The sequence below is a fragment of the Fistularia commersonii genome, chromosome 12 (genome assembly GCF_037954325.1).
Source record: "Fistularia commersonii isolate RoL2024-O1a breed Wild chromosome 12, RoL_Fcom_v1.0, whole genome shotgun sequence".
Taxonomy (NCBI): Eukaryota; Metazoa; Chordata; class Actinopteri; order Syngnathiformes; family Fistulariidae; genus Fistularia; species Fistularia commersonii.
Window position 1 is genome coordinate 4558202 of NC_141295.1, and position 18777 is coordinate 4576978.

At 51.3% G+C, this 18777-nt stretch overlaps 1 protein-coding gene and 1 long non-coding RNA gene across 5 annotated transcripts; both read left to right on the plus strand.

The window, feature by feature from the left end:
- The first annotated feature begins 7569 nt into the window (after window positions 1-7569).
- aftpha (aftiphilin a) lies at window positions 7570-18722 on the plus strand. Of its 4 annotated transcripts, none has more exons than XM_086156484.1 (10): window positions 7570-7736; window positions 11042-12667; window positions 13964-14097; window positions 14194-14323; window positions 14400-14456; window positions 14540-14662; window positions 15593-15656; window positions 16012-16095; window positions 17090-17213; window positions 17304-17616. In XM_086156484.1, exons 2-10 carry the CDS (start codon window positions 11078-11080, stop codon window positions 17443-17445), a joined length of 2448 nt encoding a protein of 815 aa, XP_086012610.1. In that variant the 5' UTR covers window positions 7570-7736; window positions 11042-11077; the 3' UTR covers window positions 17446-17616. The 4 variants fall into 4 exon arrangements, with proteins under 4 accessions (XP_086012610.1, XP_086012612.1, XP_086012613.1 ...); XM_086156486.1 differs by having other exon boundaries at window positions 7576-7736; window positions 15596-15656; XM_086156487.1 differs by lacking the exon at window positions 16012-16095 and having other exon boundaries at window positions 7577-7736; window positions 17304-18722.
- Window positions 15103-15436, plus strand: LOC147228398 (uncharacterized). Its single transcript, XR_015106903.1, has 2 exons — window positions 15103-15242; window positions 15384-15436. It is a non-coding gene; the product is annotated as an uncharacterized LOC147228398 (long non-coding RNA).
- Window positions 18723-18777: the final 55 nt, after the last annotated feature.

Below are 18777 nucleotides of genomic sequence, written 5' to 3' on the forward strand. Positions count from 1 at the left end.
GCCTGGCTCACTGGCAGGGGGAGAGAGTCGGAGGCGCCTCCAGAGAATCCACCACCTGCTGGAGGAACTCCACGATGCTGAGCGGCACCGCAGACTCGGAGGGTCGAGTTCGAGTCTGCGCGGCGGCGGCGTTTGGCGAACGCGGCGAAAAAGGAGTCTGGGACGCCGGTGCCAGGATGGGCGAGGACGTCTCGGCCTCCGAGGGACATCCTCCGGCGCCCGTCTGGGTTTGAGAAGGCTGCTCGAACCAATCGGGGGGAAGCAGCGAGTCCAGATTGTCCACCATCTTCTGCAGCTCCGTGACGGTGGGCGACGTTGCGGGCTCGCGTCGCGTCCTACCCTCCGGAGGATGCGGAGATCCTTCGTACGGCGGCGGCAGGAGGAGGTCGTGGGCCGGCGTGAGACCTGCTTCCGTCCCGTCGGACGGCGGAGACGCCTGGCGGAACCACTCGTGAGGCAGCAGCGAGTCCAGATTGTCCACCATGTTCTGCAGCTCTTTGACGCTGAGCGACTCTGTGGACTCGGGTCCGGTGCGCTCGCCGCCGTCCGCCGGCGAAGCGCTCGTGCTCGGAGAGTTCGGCGACGGCGAGGAGCTGCCGTCCAGGAGATACGGATCGGCTTGTAGCTCCCGGGCCGCCGTCGCGCACCTGTCGGGCCCTTCCTCCTCGGTCCGGGGCGCCGCCGCCGAGCCGCCACCGCCGCCGCTTCGCTTCTGCCTCTTCCTTTTTTTCCCGTAGTTGTCCTTGCAGGACCAGCTGGGGTGCTGCTGCGCGTGCAGCTGCCTCTCCGACCTGGCCTGCCTGTAATACCTGGCCTGCTCCTCGTCGCTCATGTTCCTCCACCGCTGCCCCAGCACGGCGTTCACCGCCGAGTTATTGGTGTTGTGCAGCTCCGCCGCCACGTTCTGCCTCTGCTCGTCCACGAAGCAGATATACGCGTTCCGAGGCTTCTTGATGTACGGCGGCTCCAGCTGCTTCGCGGCCTTCTTCTTCCTCTTCTTCTTGGCTTGTTTTTTGGAGGGCGCCGCCGAGGCGGCGGGCGGCGAGAAGCTGTACACCACGTGTCCGTTCATCACCCCGACGGGGTAAAGGTACTGGGCGGCGGGCATCATCACCGGAGGGCTGTAAACCAGAGGCGGAGCGGCCGAATGGGCGACGGGCGCCGCCGCCGCCGCCACCGGCGCCGGAACGCTGTGAGCAGACACCTGATATGGCACGTTCTGGCCCAGGATGGAGGCGCCTGAGTGATTGTTCATGTAAACCGGCGGCATGTACTGGGGGTGCAGCTGCACGTGGTCCATGCCATAAACTCCCGCGCCGCAGGTGTGTGTTTTGGCTTTTGGTTTCCGCGCGAGCCGCTCACACATCTGGCGCCGCCATCCGGGGACGCAAATACCTTATATAATTTCTCCGTTCTTTACAGTCCGAGCCGCGCCGGGACCAATCACAGCGAATGATAGCGCCCGGACAGGATTATCACAGCGGGCCCGCGGCCGTGTGATGATGTCCGGACCGACGTTTCCCTCCCTGTGCCGCTCTAAACCCGGGCGCCGAGTTCGGACGCGCACGCCGCATCCGGCGGGAGGCTGTGATGTCACGGCGGTCGGCGGGAGACGGCGGGAATCTCCGGCCGACTGTGAAGCGACATCACTGCCTCGACACGCTCGCGCACGCGCCGCTAGCGGTTGCGCGTGCGCTGTGAAAAGTGCTGTAATATCACAGGCTGCACGAGTTCGATGGGGAAAAGGTCGTACGCCGAAGCGACACACACACACACACACACAGCTGAGTAACATGAGGCCTTCATATTTGTGAAGACTGTAATCACCAAACCAGAGTGTGTGTGCGTGTGTGTGTGATGTCCACAACTAGGTTGATGCATTTGTGTTCCAATAAAAATGTAAAAAGCGTCAAATCACGAATCCTCTGTCATGTGTGTGTGTGTGTGTGTGTGTGTGTGTGTGTGTGTGTATAAACGGGCAATCCGGAGCGTTGCTCACCAGCCCGAACTCCTCTGGAGAACGTTCGCAGATTTGAATACGGCTTGAGACGCTTCGGATAAAACCGGCGGTTTGCTGGATCTGCTGAGTCCCGATTGGTCGAGGATCTCCTCGCCGCTGAAACGCCAACAACCGGATTCTCCCGCCGCTTTCCACCAGGAAGTTCCTCACAAGTCCGGTTGCCCTTGAAAAACCCCCTCCACCGATTCCCGAATCCCCCCTCGCTCACGTCTAGTAGTCGTAAAAAGCCACGGTGGATCCGGCGCCGCGGCGCCGCGGTCTCCTCCATCGGCTCTCGCAGAGATGACCTTGCCACCGGGAATACGGCGGCTTCCGCGACATCACAGAAGAAAAGACGACGCCCATTTGTGACATCGCCGCCGGCTCCCGTGAGCTTCGCAGGGGCCGCGGGACCTCCGATATTATCGATCTTCCAATCGTCGCTAATCATTCTGACATTTTGTCGGTAAAGTCCATCATTACAGACTTCAGGAAACACTTAAGGAGGCGATTTCTAACATTTTCCTCATAAACCAAAACTCTTAAACTTTTAATTCAACCGATTATTGCAGCTGGATGCGACGATAAATCGGACACAACTTTTAGGAACGATCCATTTCCCCGCTTCCCCCCCCCCGGGGTCATTTGAAATGGTTTCTCCCATGGATAATAATAATAATAATAATAATAATAATACATGGGATTTTTATAGCGCTTTTCATGACACTCAAAGACGCTTTGAAACAACATACACAGAACCACTGGGAAGAAAATTGGATGAAATTTTAGATGGATTTAATTTTAGATGGAAATTTAAATTTTCACTGGATGAAAATTTAGAAATATCTAAAGTCTTAAGATTAATTCCAACTTTGCTGCCCCGTTAAATTCACATTCAAGGGTCTTTCTAGGAGTCCTGACATTTTCCCGACGTTTTCATTCTTCACGTTCGATTTTTTCCGGCGTGCGGGAAGCTGTGATGTCACGCCGCCCTGCGAGCGCTGACTAGTTTTGCATGAAATGTAAATCACAGCGCGCTGAAGAACGGCGTCCGACATGGCGTCCGCTTGCAGATTTTTGGCTGAAATTTTAGATTTATTGTTTTGCAGGAGGAACGTATGTTTTCTCCCCTTAGCGGCGCAACATACATCGGAAATAAATAATCCATTCATTACAGAACGCCAATTCCCCCTGTTTGAGAATAAATATTTTTGCTTTTTTTTTGGGGGGGGGGGGTGATTTTGCACAGGAAAGTAGAAAGTTTTGGGCGACCGCGTCGAGAGCGACCCAAGTGCGCGGGCCGTACGGCCGGTCCGGGAGGTTTTAATACCCTCTCGGAGTGTGTGTGTGTGTGTGATGTCACACACACACACTCTCGCCTCCGGACATTCCGTCGGTTCGGCGTCCGACTAAAGTCATCCACGGAGAGGCCTGAGATTCAGATCTGTGCAGGAGCGGCCGGCGCCGTCTTCTTATCGGCGAATGAGCCAGAAACGTCCGGTAAGTTTGGGGTCATTGAACTCATCGTGGACGTGCGCTTCTTGCAGTTTTTTTTTGGCGTACGGACCGTGACATCGCCGGCTTCCATCACGTAACGCCCTCAGTGACATCATCACAGCGTGATTGGGTCGCTGTGATAGTTTCAATAGTTGTGTGAGTTTGCTATGTGACATAAAATAAAGTGGTCGCGATTGTAAAGAGCACAACCTGTATATGGAATTCCGGCTCCAACAGCGGCCACACTGTGAACAATTTGCGGCCGACGCACCGCCGGGATCTACATGCGAGGCGAAACGGGAAAACAACATGGATTTAATGAGGACAGATTTATTGACAGTTGATATAGGGGAGATAGCCAACCCCCCGAGCACTCCTCTATCGGCCGGAATAGAATTCAACACGCACGGCCAGCCGGCGGCGGGCGAGAGCGGAGGCTACGGCGGGAATTTCCCCGTGGGAGACAGCTCTGTGCAGCCGCTTCCAATGATGGCTGCTCCCAACTTCAACCCAGTGCCGCTGCACCCCCAGTACGTGCAGCCAGTTTACATGAACGGTCAGGCAGGCGAATCCATCTATGGCCAGTACCTGCCGTACCACATACCCGCTCACAATGTCCCGGGAGCGGCGGCCGTCAGTCACCAGGCCACGCCGCTGGTTTACAGCCCGTCGCTGATGCTGCCGGCGGCCCAATACCTGCACCCTCTCGGGGTCATGAACACGGGGATGGCGTACAGTTTTGCACCTGCTCCTACGTCCGCCGCTCCGTCCAAAAACCCCTCCAAGTCGTATAAAAAGAAGAGAAGCTGGCAGAAAGCTGACAACCAGCAGGACAGGGACCAGCCGTATATCAAAAAGCCTCGAAACGCTTACATTTGCTTTGTGGACGAGCAGCGGCAAAACGTGGCGGCGGAGTTGAATAACACGAACAATTCGGCGGTGAACGCCGTGCTGGGGCAGCGGTGGAGGAACATGACCAACGAGGAGCAGTCCAAGTATTACAAGCAGGCCGAGGCCGAGCGGCAGCTGCACGCGCAGCAGCATCCCAACTGGTCCTGCAAGGACAACTACGGGAAGAGGAGGAGGAACTGCAAGGCGGCGACCGTCGCCGCGCCGTCGGCGGTCAAACCCGACGACCGGCCGCCGCCGCCGGACGACGCCTGCCGCGCCTCGGCGCCGGAGGCCGAGCGCTGCCTGCCGCTGGCGTTGCAGTCCGGGCGCGAAACGCACCACCTGTCGCAGGTGTCGGAGGTCGTCCCCGCCCCTTACTTGTCGGACCTTACGAACGCGACGGCGGAGCCGGCCGCCAGCGCCGCTGTGACACAAACCCAGACCTCGGAGTCATTCGTGTCCTTCTTCATCGAAGAAGAGCTGCAAAAGATGGTGGAGAATCTCGACTCCATGGACCCCAATGAATGGCCCGACCTGCCTTTCTCCTTCTCCCCTACCTCGCTCCCCCTCTTGTTTTACTAAGCTACCAGTCACCCATTTAGTAGCTTTATTTCCTCATGAAACCCCCTCCCCCCCCCCCCCGCCCCGATCGCCAAACGGACAAAAAAGAAAAAAACCACAAATCATGACGCAGGGGCGGAGTTTTTTCTCATCACGTAATGCAAGTTATGAATTCCCCCAAAGCAACCCAACCACACCCCCTTATCAGAGCAAAGATAGGGCAACCCCTCCCCTAATATGAATTTTGTTTGTGTTTGTCCGTCGGGGCACTCGCCGGTCTCGCTGTGAAAAGACGCTGTGATACCACAGGGGCCCGAGTGCCGCCGGGACGCACTGTCAGACTGCAAGGGCCGACGTGGCATCGGCAAAATATCGTGATCATGACCTCTGAGCAATCCAGGAATTAACGTGTGTGTGTGTGCGCTTCACTGTGACAGCTGTGATGTCTCTAATTCTGTTTTTTTGTTTTGTCTGTTTTGTTGTTGTTGTTTTGTTTTTCCCAAATTGCTGTATATGTGTTCGAAGACAACACGAGCAATTCACCTCCTCCAAAACGGGCACTGTACAAGTGGAAAATGGCAATAAAAAAAGATGAATCAGTGATTTTTAATTCGACTGTAACTCGTATTTCTTCTTCATGGATGGTCCGCACGGCCATCGGGCCAAACGCACAGGACTGGGTGGAATAACGGCAATTTCGAAGATGTCCGTCCACATCCCGCGCTGCCTTTTCATGTTTTCGTCAAAGTTTCCGGGTTTATGGAAACCCCGTAAAGGAAACGTCACGGAAAGATCCGGATCGAACAGGCTGGCGAAGCGAACGACGCCGAGAACGGCGTGGAAAATCCAGATGTTCTGCAGATGCCCGCAGAAAAGGATAGCCTCTCCTGGAGGAAGAACTGAGGAAAAGATGGAAGGATTAAATAACGATGTGATTCGATCATGATTTCGTGCAAAAGCAAGAACAAGGTAAGAAGTGCCTTTTTAGACGCGTGCGAAGGGTTTATTTCTTTACGACGGGAAGCGAAAGGGTTCGTTCATCGTCCACGGCACATAATCTGATGGAAGGATTTAAAGAAGGAGCCTACAAGATGGACGTGGATGATCTCTGGCTCTCGCAAGTCCGAGAGCCTCGACTCGACAAAGGTCGACGACACCGCGCCGTCTCAAAATACTCCCGTTATTTACAATGATGCGAAAAATTGGAGCTTCGGGACCACAAAGAAACAAATGAACAACAACAACAACAAAAAAAAAACTGAAATGATGTGCTTTTCTAATGTTTCTTTTTTTTTTTCAATTGAATAAAGTTGAACAAGTTTTCCCAGTTTTTTTTTTTTTCAGTCTTATTTCTAAGTTAACATCCGAATATTTAGGATCAGAGTGCGCAATGACGTTTTCTTCATTGTCAGCCATCCTTATTTCCAACCACACACAACGAATAACTCCAAGCCTTGTGTTTTTTTTCCACAAGCGAAGCCATGTAGCACACGTTTGCATTACGTATTATAAAATCGAAGTTTACAATTTTACATTACGGCGTCAAAGTAATATGACGCTCAGTCGGAATTAAGAAAAACAGACTAAATTGATCGTCTCCGTCTTGAAATCCTGACTGTGTGAAGAGTGCATTGCCAGGGGCAACACAGACGGTGTGCTTCCCCTTCCCGTGCTTTTGTGACATCACTGCTTCCCCTTTCGCTGTGCACATCACAGCTCCCCCCCGTTTACAAATATTAATTGGAAATGGTTAATTGGGTGAAAGGCAGGCTGGCAGATGAAACCAAAACAGGATTGACGCAGTCTGCAGGTTGCAGTGGGAGCAGGTGTGAGAAGGAAGGGCTGGAGAAGGAGAGGATGCGACGTCAAGGGAAAAGGGATTCCCCGCCTGTGCAGGACATCCATCCCATCCAACTTTCAATCACAGCCTGCTTCACACACACCTGTGTGAAGGGGAGTCTGTCCTGCAGCTGCGTGGATGTTCAACCAACACCTGGAACAAACACAATATGACTAAAAACACTAAATTGCCTCTGGGATAGGCTGGGCACCCTCCACAAAGCATTAGATAATGCATGGATGAGTTGATATTTTCACTATATCCAATAGACATCTGTTTTTTTCCCCAAAAAAAGTCAAGACTTAATCTATGCATTTTTTTTTTATTTCTGTAGTTTTGAATTTTAGTTTGATGGCTCGGTTTATATCTCGATAATGTCTGCACACTAAAATGCTGGAGCAAGCAGATTGGTCTCTGCCATGTGATCAGTAAAGACTAATGTAGGTAAAATTGACCTCATAATGAATATATTCTCCACCAAATGATGACTTTCTAACATTTTCCGCTTTGCACGTCGTGATTATTCCCTCCGTCTTGCAGTAAAGTGTCATGCCATATTTTCTTCTTTTTTTTTTGCAAAAACTAAGTTTTAGCCTGATGTACCAGATTATCCGGCACCGACGTGTGCAGCAACAACGGAGAGCAACTACCTGTTACCGCAGAAAGTTTGAGGGGGAAGCGGGCCTCCGGTGCTCCGATTCCCCGGTACTCCGGTGCTCCGGTTCCCCGGTTCTCCGGTGCTGCGATCCTCCCCTCCACAGCGGTGCATGCTGGGTGACTTTGAGGCCGGCGGAGGGGGGGGGGAGCAGCGGTAGCAGCCGGGCTGACAACCTTCACTTCGGGCTGCGGTCTCGGCCGCCCCGCTCCGATCTGCTGCTTTCCACCGGACTCCTTATGGGCAGCGCGGCGTCGGACTGAGCCATGGATCCCCGCAGGCAGCGTTTCACGGTCGGTACCGCTCTTTTTTTTATTTGATTTTGCACCGGGGACACCTGCTGTCAACGCCAGCCGGAGGAGGAGGATAAGCTGACGCTACAGTGCTAGCTAGCAGTGCCGGCGGAAGACGCTTGTTGTTGTTTCTAGCTAGCTAGCTAGCCAGCTAACTAGCTAGGTAGCTGCGTAGTTAGCAAGACTTACCTGCGAGTTGAGTTAATAGTTCTCGAACTCGCCCCTATCCCACGATGCGGCCTCGATATTTCACAGAAACACACACCGGAGAAACCTCCCCGCCCGCATTTAGCGTGTTTTCCAGTCCGCCGGAGCGGCGGCAGTAGGTTTAAAAAACACGGGCGGTGCTAGCCCAGCTTCAAGCTAGCTAGCTAGCTAGTTAGCTAGCTAACTTAGGCGTTACACACCTCTCCCCCTACGTAGCGTCTCAGTCTTGAAGTTTCATGAGTTCCACGTACCGCTAATTGAATAAGTGGTTTAACACTCAAACAAAACTCATCCAGTCGTTTGGCGGTATTTAAAACGGCTCCCCTCCGCTATCAGTTTTCTCGCGTAGCTATCTTCCGCACTCGCCAGCTTGCCCGCTTGCTAGCCACCTAGCCGCACTTAAACAGCAGCGTCAGGCAGGTGAGAGGGAGATCTGTCAAACTTTATCTCGGCTACAGCTCGGCGGACTAAAAAGAAACAAATAAACGTCAGAACCAAACGATCGGGGCCGTGAAGTTGCCAGCTTTAGGAGCCAAGCGAAAGAAACACACCGTAAACGAAAGCTGCAGTGGAAAAACAGCTGCTTGCACTTGGCAGCTACTTTAATGGTGTCTTGTGTTGTAAACTCAGTCTGCCTTGAAATGTGAGTAAACCCGACGGACAGATCAAATATTTAGTTGGAATGGAGTCAAAGCATGACCAGGCAATACACTTTTGTTTCCCCGTCCAGAAATATCCCTTCCTTTTGTTCATAGCAACGCTGTTTCCCGGCCTGACTGGTCTTGCAGTCAAGTGGCAGTCGGGTACCTGCTTTCAGGTATTCTGTCAGATAAGACCAGCAGTGCAAACACATTTCAGAGGCCAACAATGTAAACAGTTCCCTGCGTCGGTTTAAACTTGGCAAGAAAGGCCAGTTTGTTCTTTTTTTTATCTCAAATGATCATCTCCAATCAGCAACCACGGTCATCCAATTTGCATCGCTCAGATGCAGATATATTCCTTTGTTTTTTTACTCAAATGAAAGGATTATCTTGTAGAACTTAGTGGCGGACAAGTCGGAAGTATCCAAAAAAAAAAAAAAAAAAAAGCACAATTATCCTCGCACAAAACAGAACCATGCTTTAAGGGCGTTATCTTTGTTTGTTTCGACGCTTTAAAACTATGTAGCGTACCTGAAGAGCACACTTGGCAGTTGTGTTTTGTGGAATTTCATGCTGATTTTGCTCCGTCTACTCTGTAACTTTCCAGGGATGAAATGCTGATTTTTGAGCTAAGATCTCGCCGGCTTTGTGACCGAGGGCCTCATGAATTCATGATCTGTGCCTTATTTGAAGAGGGGGCCCGCGGTGGCAGACTCCAGGGCCGCTCCGGAGTATTTAATAAGATTCCTGCAAGTTGTCATGTACACGCCCCTGAAACCACCCCTCCTTCCATACATGTTGCGTGTGTCTGTTGGCACCAGAAGGACTCTTGATTCCTAAAATGAAATGACATAAACTGATTAGGTTTGTCCCGGGGAGTCCTGTTCAACGCTTGTTTTCTCAAGAAAATGCAGTTTGACTGCAGCAGCCCTGCTCGCATCTTGTATCAGCTGTCAAAAATATAAACAGAACTGGAATACAGGAGACTGGCACTTGTGATCTTTTTTTTTTTTTTTTTTTTTTTTTTTGCATTTGAAAAAACTTTGGGAATAAACTGCCCCGTCAAAGAGTGCCTAGCTTCGGTTAGGTGGATGGAATTCCTTTTTTTTAACCTTTTATTTATGTCGTCATTAAATCCTCTCATTGTATCCAGCCGGGAAACAGCTAAGCTATGATAGTTCTTAAAGGATTATGTTTTTTTTCCTCACAATTTATTTCTTTGTTGACAGTGACGTCTTTTGTTGTTTTGTTGGTTTTTTTTTTAAATGTCGCCATCAATGCCGACTTTTCAAACAGCGGCGCGGGGCGAGGAAATTAGAGAAAGGCACGTCTGCAAATAAAGATAAGGCTTCAGGACTGTCTCCAGGAAATACATAGGAGGAAAAATGTCATTCAGAATATCTGCAGCAGACAAGGTGTTTACCTACAGCTGCCTCTTCAGCCACCTCACGAGTAAGACCGGAAAAGATTACAGAAAATCCGTATAATAATAGATGCAAACATGAATCTAGGTGTAAGTGTAACCCAGTATAACGTTTTCTTGGCCGGTTGATGCCTCAAGGTCATTTTTCAGGACAGCGCAAACATCACATGAACGCTGAGAGTTAATAAGTAGAGCTTGTTGGGATAGAACACACACTTAGACACGCATCACCATGGAGCCTCTTTTTTTTTTTCTCCCACGCATGTTTTTTGATACCGCGCTGGAATTTCAGTGCTCCGTCAACAAGAATATGAGATTAAAATCTTTTTTTTTTTTTTTTTTTAATTATTATTTAATAATTAATTTTTTGGATTTTTTTGGATTTTTTTTTATTTATTTATTTTTTTTACATCCAATTAATTATAAACTCCCCTCGTCTGACTACCAGATGGAGAGCCGTGTTAATGCTGTATCTGTTTATCTGAGTTACAAGGTTATTTTTATATAGAAGCAATTGTAATAGAGAAAGAAAAGGCATTTCTCTGAGCTGATCTTCCAGACAAGGGTCCTCAACTTTTACACTCCATGTGATACATGTAGAAATGTTATACTTTGTTGGCAAACTACACTGCTCAAAAAAATAAAGGGAACACTTAAAAAACACATCTTAGATCTAAATGAATGAAATATTCTTACGAAATACTTTGCTCTTTACACAGTTGAATGTGCTGACAACAAAATCACACAAAAATGATCAATGGAAATCAATTGTATCAACCCATGGAGGTCTGGATTAGGAATCACACTCAAAATTAAAGTGTAAAAACAAACTCCAGGCTGATCCAACTTTGATGTAATGTCCTTAAAACAAGTCAAAATGAATCTGTGTTGCTTCCTGAGTGGACACTATGATTTCACACACGTGTGATTGACTTGGAGTTACATTGTGTTGTTCAAGTGTTCCCTTTATTTTTTTGAGCAGTATATATATCAGTATCTCATCTGTGACGGCTTTTTCTTTCCGACTGACTCAGGTGTAGCCTGGAGGCTTTGTCGATCGCAAGAGAACCATGGAGCCCGACGTGATCCGCATGTATTCGTCCTCCCCGCCCCCGATGGACGACGGCGGCGAGGAGGAGGACGACGAGTTCGGGGACTTTGGCACTTTCTCGGCCGTCTCCAACAGCATCAGCCTCTCGGAGTTGGACACCCCGACCACTTTCAACCAGACTCAGGCTTTGGCGGCCACCTCCCCGCCCGAGCTCCTCAACAGCCGCGGGGTGGTGGGATTCGGCCTCGGCTCTGCTAACGGCGAGCTGTCCAAGGCTAACGGGCACCTGGGCGGCGGTCCGTCAGACAGAACGGACAGGAAGAGGGTCATCTCCGGCGCCTTGGATTTCCACGTGACCAGCACGGCCGTCAACAAGCCGTCGGATTGCAACGGCGGCGGCGCGGAGGTGCTCACTAACGGTTTCGCGACCTTTGAAATTCAGGGAAGCCCCTCCTCGAAGATTTCTGTCCACGCTCATTTGAAAGGAACGTCCACCGAGGACGCGGGCGGCGGCGGCGGCGGCGGCGTCCCCGTCGGGAGCTCGGAGGAGGACTTTGCGGACTTTGCCGCTTTCTCCGACGCCGAGCGCCCAACGGACGAGGACTCGGACGGTCCGGCGGGGGGTCGCCGGCGCAACGAGCGCCGTCATGAGGAACAGGGAACAACCACAGAGGACGACATCAGGGACACAAGCAGGACTGGGCCCGCCATATCTAGCTCCGATTCCATATCTGTCCCCGCCGGTGGCTCCTGCAACACGGACCGGGGCGCCGGCACAGACGCTGACTCCAAACTAAGGGACGTAGCCTTTGCACACTCTGCCTCAGAGGCTGTTTGCACTAAGAACCCCCCCGCTCTGAACGGCGTGGACGTGGCGGGTGGGGACGGCGCCGAGGACGCCGCCGGCTTCGGCGAAAGCGACCTCTCGCCGGACGCCGCCGGAGACAGCGAGTCAGGGCCGTCCGATGGAAAGGACCGCGCCGACGAGGCGGAGACGGAAACCGAGACGGAGACCTCGCTGGGCCGGACGCTGTCGACGGACGCTCTGGAGGAGTACGGCGACATGAGCACCACCACGGCGTCGGCGCCGTCCCTGCCGCTCCAGGAGGACGTACCGACGCCCGCCGACCACAGCCAGCTGGCGGAGGACGAGGAGGAGGAGGACTTTGGTGACTTTGGGGACGCGGGGTCGTTCGGCCGTCAAGGCTTCCCCGATTTCGAGCAGAGCGGCGCCGGACGGGAAGAGGGCGAGGCGCCCGCCGCTGACGACGACGACGACGACTTCGGTGATTTCAACTCCCCTAAATTCCACGCGGCCGCAGCGGCGGCCGACGGACAGGATTTCACCGACTTCCCCGTCAGTGACAGCTTCGGGAATTTCAGCTCAGCCGTCGACCGATCGGAAAGCGAGGCGGACGCCGGCTGGGACGCCTTCGGGGAGGCGGAGCAACCGCAGGCGGAGGCGGCGGCGGCGGCGGCGGCGGGGGAGTCCTGGGCGGCGTTCGGCTCAGAGGAGACCGCGGCTCCTCCGGACGACAGCGCGGAGGACTGGTACGGCGGCGAACCTCCTCCCCTCAGCAAGGAAACCAGCAGGACGGAAACACAGCTGGTGAGCAGTCTTTTAAAAACACACGTTCAAGGCCGTTTCGGATAAATATCAGTTTTGATGAACGCCGGTCCATCATGTTCCTCCTCCAAAGCTGGAGACGGCGGCTAGGAGCGAGCCACCTTCTCCAGCAGTGGACCAGGAGGTCTTCTTCTGTGGTTCGAACACCTTTTCAGGCCCCCGACCCCTCCTGACCCTCCTGACCCCAGGGGTTTTTACTCGAGTAAAAGTATTTATCTACAAATTGAAGGAGCTCCATGTTGTTGGAAAGATAAGAGATCCTGAAATGACAGTAGGATTCACTTTGGTGCTTTTTCATCTGTTGCGTCCACATATCAAATGCACATCTTCTCCAAATATATAATATTTTTATATTTCTAGCTGCACACACACATGCACATTTTATTCTAAAAGTGACTGAATTTGCTGGCATGAACTCATTTCCACTCCCGATTCTAAGTATAGCTTCTTTTTTTTTTTTTATTTTGGATTAAAGATGAAGAGAAAGCGACACAAAAAAAATCCAGACAGCCCCAATGAAAATATATTTGATCATTATAGGTTTCAAAAGATAAGTATATGTAATTTGCAGAATTAAGATCATGGATACTGGAAAAGACTGGAGCCTTGCTGGTTCCAGGATCTGCCATTTTTGTTTTCCATTTTATTTTATTATTGTTGATCTTGTGATAAGCACTTCCAACTGAAAAAGTCTTTTTTTTTTTTTTTTTTTTTTTTTTTTTTTGTCTTTGCACAATTTCCTAGAGAAAAACTGGAAACATCCCAGTTTATCTTGATCCCAATAAGTGTGTGTGACACACACATTTGACCGCTTTCTTCTCCCGTTCAGTCAGCCAGGCACGTTCACACAAGATCCCCAGCTAACGGAAAGACACGTCACAGTGCGTAGTTGTGCCGCAGCTGTGACACACACACACACACACACACACACACTCGTATAAACAGCAGGCCTGTAGTGCAAACACTCTTTCACTGCGCAGCCTGGATGAGCCACATAACCCCTGTCCGGATGCAGGATGTCCTGCCGCTCCGCCGGATCCTTGTTTCATTTTTGTTTTCCCCACACAGCGGAAGTGTCTTGCACAGCCCCGTGCTGCGTCCTAACACATTCCCAAACACTGATGTTCTCCGACAGGACTTGGAAAGACTTAAATTCACACTTTGATAAGAATCAGCATCATGATTGGCGTTAGCCGCCTCCGCGTCCATGCTAGCGAAGGATAAACGCCGCTCCGGTTTTATGCGGGAGGCGCCCGATCACGTCCTTTGCGCCCGCAGGCGACGCTGTCGAGCCGCCTGGTGAAGCTGTTCCAGAGCAGCTTCCCGCAGAGCGCCGCCGCCCCGGTGGACGACGAGGTGGCGTCCCTGAAGAGCCTGCTGGAGCCACGGGAGGAGGCCGCCGGGCGCGACAGGCGAGCGTCGTTCTTAAATCTCCCGTCGTTCGCGAGCTCGCCGGCTCAAACGCGGTTTCTTTGCATGTAAAGACTGAAAATCTCTTGATGGCGCAGGGCTCCGCGGGGCGGCGTGTGGACGCAGCTCCAGGACATCCACGAGGCGTTCGGCCTCCGACACCAATGGGGAGGCTCCTACTGCAACAAAGCACTTCTCTGCTGCCTGGGCATCGACACCCGCAACATCGTGAGTTCGCTCTTTCGGGAGTTTGTTTTTCCTCTTCATTTAAACGTCCGGTGACACTTCCTGTCCTCTTGTGCAGCTGTTCACGGGACAGAAGAAACAGCCGGTCATCGTGCCCATGTACGCCGCCAGCCTGGTGAGTCGGCGACGCCTCCTCGTCGCCGCCGTGGATCCCCCGCCAACCGATCCGAAGCGGCTGAATATAAAATGTTTCCGTAGGGGATGCTGGAACCGACCAAAGAGCCTGTGAAGCCCGTCTCTGCGGCAGAGATGATCGCCTCGATAGCCCAGGCTCCTCCGGGGGCTCCGGAGAAAACCCCCTGCCCATCAGACACAGTCCAGGTAGGAAAGGCAAGAACACTTTCACATCTCAGTCCCGACGAATGTGTCTCCTGGAGAAAGGAAGGGTATTTCCTGCACGGATCATGAAAACATCCTGGTGTTTGCCGTTTTAATCGGCCCGATTTGTGCAAAGTCAGAGCGCCGGTTGACGTTTTTGGGGTCGGTTTCTGAACGCGAGCCTCCCGTTCCCTGGCGGGAACCCACGCCTTTCCTTTACCGGTTCAGGAGCCGCCGCGGATAATCCCGTAATCCCAGGTTAGGACACGTACAAGGCGACGTGTCGGCCAAGAGATGAGCCTCCTCCCTCGTCGCGCTCCGGTTTAAGATGCCGCTTCCGTTTATGTTGGTCTCTCAGTCCTTCCCCAGCTCACGCCTGCAGCCGGAGGTTCATAAAGAGCAAATAAATGCAGCGCGACCTTGATTTACAACTTTTCCCAGATTGAGCCGTCGCTCGGCCGCCTTTTTGCTTTTGCAATACGAGCCCAGAAAAGAGCGTTTGCCACCGACGTGATCGTGTTTAAAGATTATCGGACGCGCCGACCTGAGAAAATCACGTCAGCATCTTGGTCCGACCACCCAGGTAAACACACCTGATATAACCATGTTTCTTATTTAGAAACACGCGATAAAACCGGGGGGCCGGAGCGTTTCGGTTCGTTTTAACGGGGAAATTCAATTTGATATCTACAAGCTCGCTCACGGCGCCATTTAAACCCCACAGCCTATCAACTGCACTTGCTAGGGAGCGTAAGACCGGACAAATCCCCCCCAAAATCCTCCACCGCCTGACATGAACGCGAGTTCCGAACAGCCCGGAAGATCCTCCGACGGGAAGTCGCTCCGGCTGCGTTGATGTTTCAAATCCGACCAGTAGGGGGCGCCAGAACGCACATTTCCCTCGCCGCATGTGACGAGCGTTTGGTCTCTCAGCAGGAGACGCTCCCTCCCGTCCAGTTCGACTGGAGCAGCAGTGGCCTTACCAACCCTCTGGACGGTAGGTGACCCCCTTCCGCCTTCCTTTCACCTGCACCCCCAAATCTCTCTATCCTCTCCTTCCCTTTCCTCCAGAGAAAGCTCTCTGATAGTCGCGCTTGTAGAGACGCTCGACGCGTCCGAGGGCGAATCCACCGACGGCGTCGGCAAATAAATCTAAACGTTTTCTTTGCCGTTCACAAACACATTCCGGCTAACGTGGAATTCGATGACCTTGCGGCCGACGGGGTGGATTTTGTTCCTCTTTCTCTGCATGAGGTCATTTAACATCGTCTGATCACTGACACGGCTGCACGTCTGGTCTCTCTCTCTCTCTCTCTTTCTCGCTGGTTAACCTCCCGCCTCCGGCTCTGCAGCCAGCGGAGGCTCGTTTCTCTTAAACCTGGACTTCTTTGGTCCCGTGGAGGATTCAGGCTCCGGCAGCTCGCCTTCCATCCCAGGTCTGAACTAACCCACCTCCCACCCCTGCTCTTGGCTTGACGCCGCGGGCCGAGAGAGCCGGATCGTAATCCTAATAAAAATAATAAATACTACATTCTATGTCGTATTTATTACTGTATATGTGCATATACAGTGGCCCCTTAAAATACAAATCACTTTATATGTGATTTTTTTTTTTTTTAAGATACAGAACACGAGTCAGGCAAATTGAATTCCTGAAATATGGAAAAAAAAAAAAAAAATCCTAAGAGAGGGAGAAAATCAAAATGTAATAATTCATTGATTTAATTATCATCATGGAAGCAAGCGGTGAACCCAGAAAGAAGATGCTTTGGAATTAAGTGCGCAATAATAGCAAAGCGCGAACATGTGATTGATATCAACGCATCTACAATATATATAACATTTTGTGAATTTTGAGGGGGGGTGAATTCATTTCTTTTCTGTTATTTTAAAATGGGGGAAAATTCATTTTTAAATACCAAAAATCCAACATAGGAACCCACTTCTGGACCAAATTAAATTCCTAATTTAAGGGATCACCGAGCTAGAAAAATAACATCAAAAGTGACAAAGTGGGAAAAGAAAAAAAAAAAAAAGTTACAGGCTTCATCGGGAATCTTCGACCGTCCGGCCGCCTCGATTCCCGTCACGCCGGCCTCGGAGGTTCTGATAGAAGCTTCGCCGGTCGAGTTTCATGGATCGGGTGAATTCATTGTGCGATAAATAAAAAGAAAGAGACTGACGGCTAAAAATAACCACCGAAACGACTTTTAAGGGAAATAAAACGACTCAAATCGAGTGAAATGTCGAGGTCTGTCGGCTACAAATGGTTTCGCTCCAGGATAAGACGAAGAGGAGGATGTCGGAGCTTCGACAGACAGAAGCCTCGACCCCCTCCCCCTGAGGTCAGAGGTCAGAGGTCAGGGCGGCCGTGACCCTGACCCCGAAGACAGCTGGCCGTCCGTCACCTCTCCTTTGTCTCCCCTCCAGGCGTCGACCCCGAGCTGTTCGAGCTGACCACCACCAAGATGGACGCCGGCGGCTCCGGCAGCCGCGTGGCGGACGCGTTCGCCCGCCTCATGTCCACCATGGAGAAGACCAGCACCTCCACAAGGTCAGAGGTCGCGGCCTCAGAGCAGCCGGTGTGGGATTTTAACGCAAAAATGGGTGTCGACTGACGCGTTTGCGATTCCCGCCGGGACAGGAGGCCGAGGAAGGACGAGAACCTGAGCGAGGAGGCGGCCAAGGTGATCGCCGGCCTGCCGGATCTGTCCTTCATGCAGGCCAAGGTGCTGATGTTCCCCGCCACGCTGACGCCGCTCGGCTGCCAGGCCACGCCGGACTGACCCCCTGACCCCGCCCCCACACGGCCCCCCGCGCACCAACGCATCTCTATTTAAAAAAAAAAAATAGAAAAAAAAAAAAAAAAAGCCTCGTCATGGTTTAGGTTCCCTTTCTTTTCTTACTTATTTTTAAAAAAAAAAAGTTTCGCTTCTGTTTTTCGTTTTCGACCCCCCGACATCTTTTTTTTTTTTTTTTTTAATAAAGCATTTAGCGGAAGCAGCTGGGACAGGCGGGACGGGTCGGGTAGAAATTCAGAAGATTCGTTTAAAGCGAGGGTTTCTGTCTGTATCTGAGGGGTTCTTCATGTACATAATCAGGGATGGATGAGTTTATTTTACCCTCCTTTTCTTTTAATCAAGATGGTGTGGAGGATGTCTTGGTGTGTGTGTGTGTGTGTGTGTGTGTGCGCGTCTGTGAAGGAAACTAAACACTGGCTGAATCAAACTAAAGTGGAATATAGAAGAATGAATTAATACATTTATATATATATATATATATATATATAAAAGATATATACATATATATTTATCAACTTGAAACCACACTGCCTGCAAAATCCGGCTGAATGTTTTGTCCGTCGCGTCCAAGGCCTTTGTTTTTACTTTAATTTTTTTTTTTTTTTTTAAATCAGATTTCTTTCGTTTCCCCATCTTTCTCGAACGCGTCGCCTCCGAACCCGACCCGAACCCCCTCCGCGCGCCCCAACGCCGCATTTCAATTCCGCGTCGGGGACGTCTCGCAGTTGTTTATTTTGCGCGTTCACTGTTGTCGTTTTTCCGACGGGTCCGACGTTTCGGTTAAAACCACTGGAATCCTGTGAGTTTCCCGGCCGCGCAGGTTCGACTCGCATCAGAAGGGAATTAAGGGACCAACTTTCTGCTCCTATTTGTTTGGATTACGCACATCGCTCCTGACATGAAGTGCTTATTTTTTTTTTTTGTTCGTTTTAAATTGTATTTTTCCTCCCCCGTTGTCGTCGCAGCTCCGGTTCTCTCATGTATGTTCTTTTGCTCATACTACTGTCAGCCCCGTCTCCCAGGAGGATTTTGCACATTGTAAAGATGAAATGGATGTAATAATAGTTCACTGTGGCTTTAGACTGTGTACAGTTAAAAACTACGGGCTGTAAAATGTTCGGGGAAATTCCTATGGAAACAAAGCTGAATCACTTGAAGAGCCTGTGGAGAGGTCTCCCGTGCATGGCCAGGTTCTTTTGAGACTTAAGTGTGTAAATTTTACTTTTAGTGTACACAAGAAATTAAAATAATTTAAGAGAAAACGTCCGTCTGTGTCTCACCGGAAGCCGGGCCTTTTCGCTTTTCACCGCTCGAACA

Coding starts and splice junctions, on each gene's coding strand:
- aftpha (XM_086156484.1), top strand. CDS start 11,078: ATGGAGCCCGACGTGATCCGCATGTATTCGTCCTCCCCGCCCCCGATG. Junction 14,098..14,193: donor GAGGCCGCCGGGCGCGACAG/GCGAGCGTCGTT, acceptor TTGATGGCGCAG/GGCTCCGCGGGGCGGCGTGT. Junction 17,214..17,303: donor AAGACCAGCACCTCCACAAG/GTCAGAGGTCGC, acceptor CCGCCGGGACAG/GAGGCCGAGGAAGGACGAGA.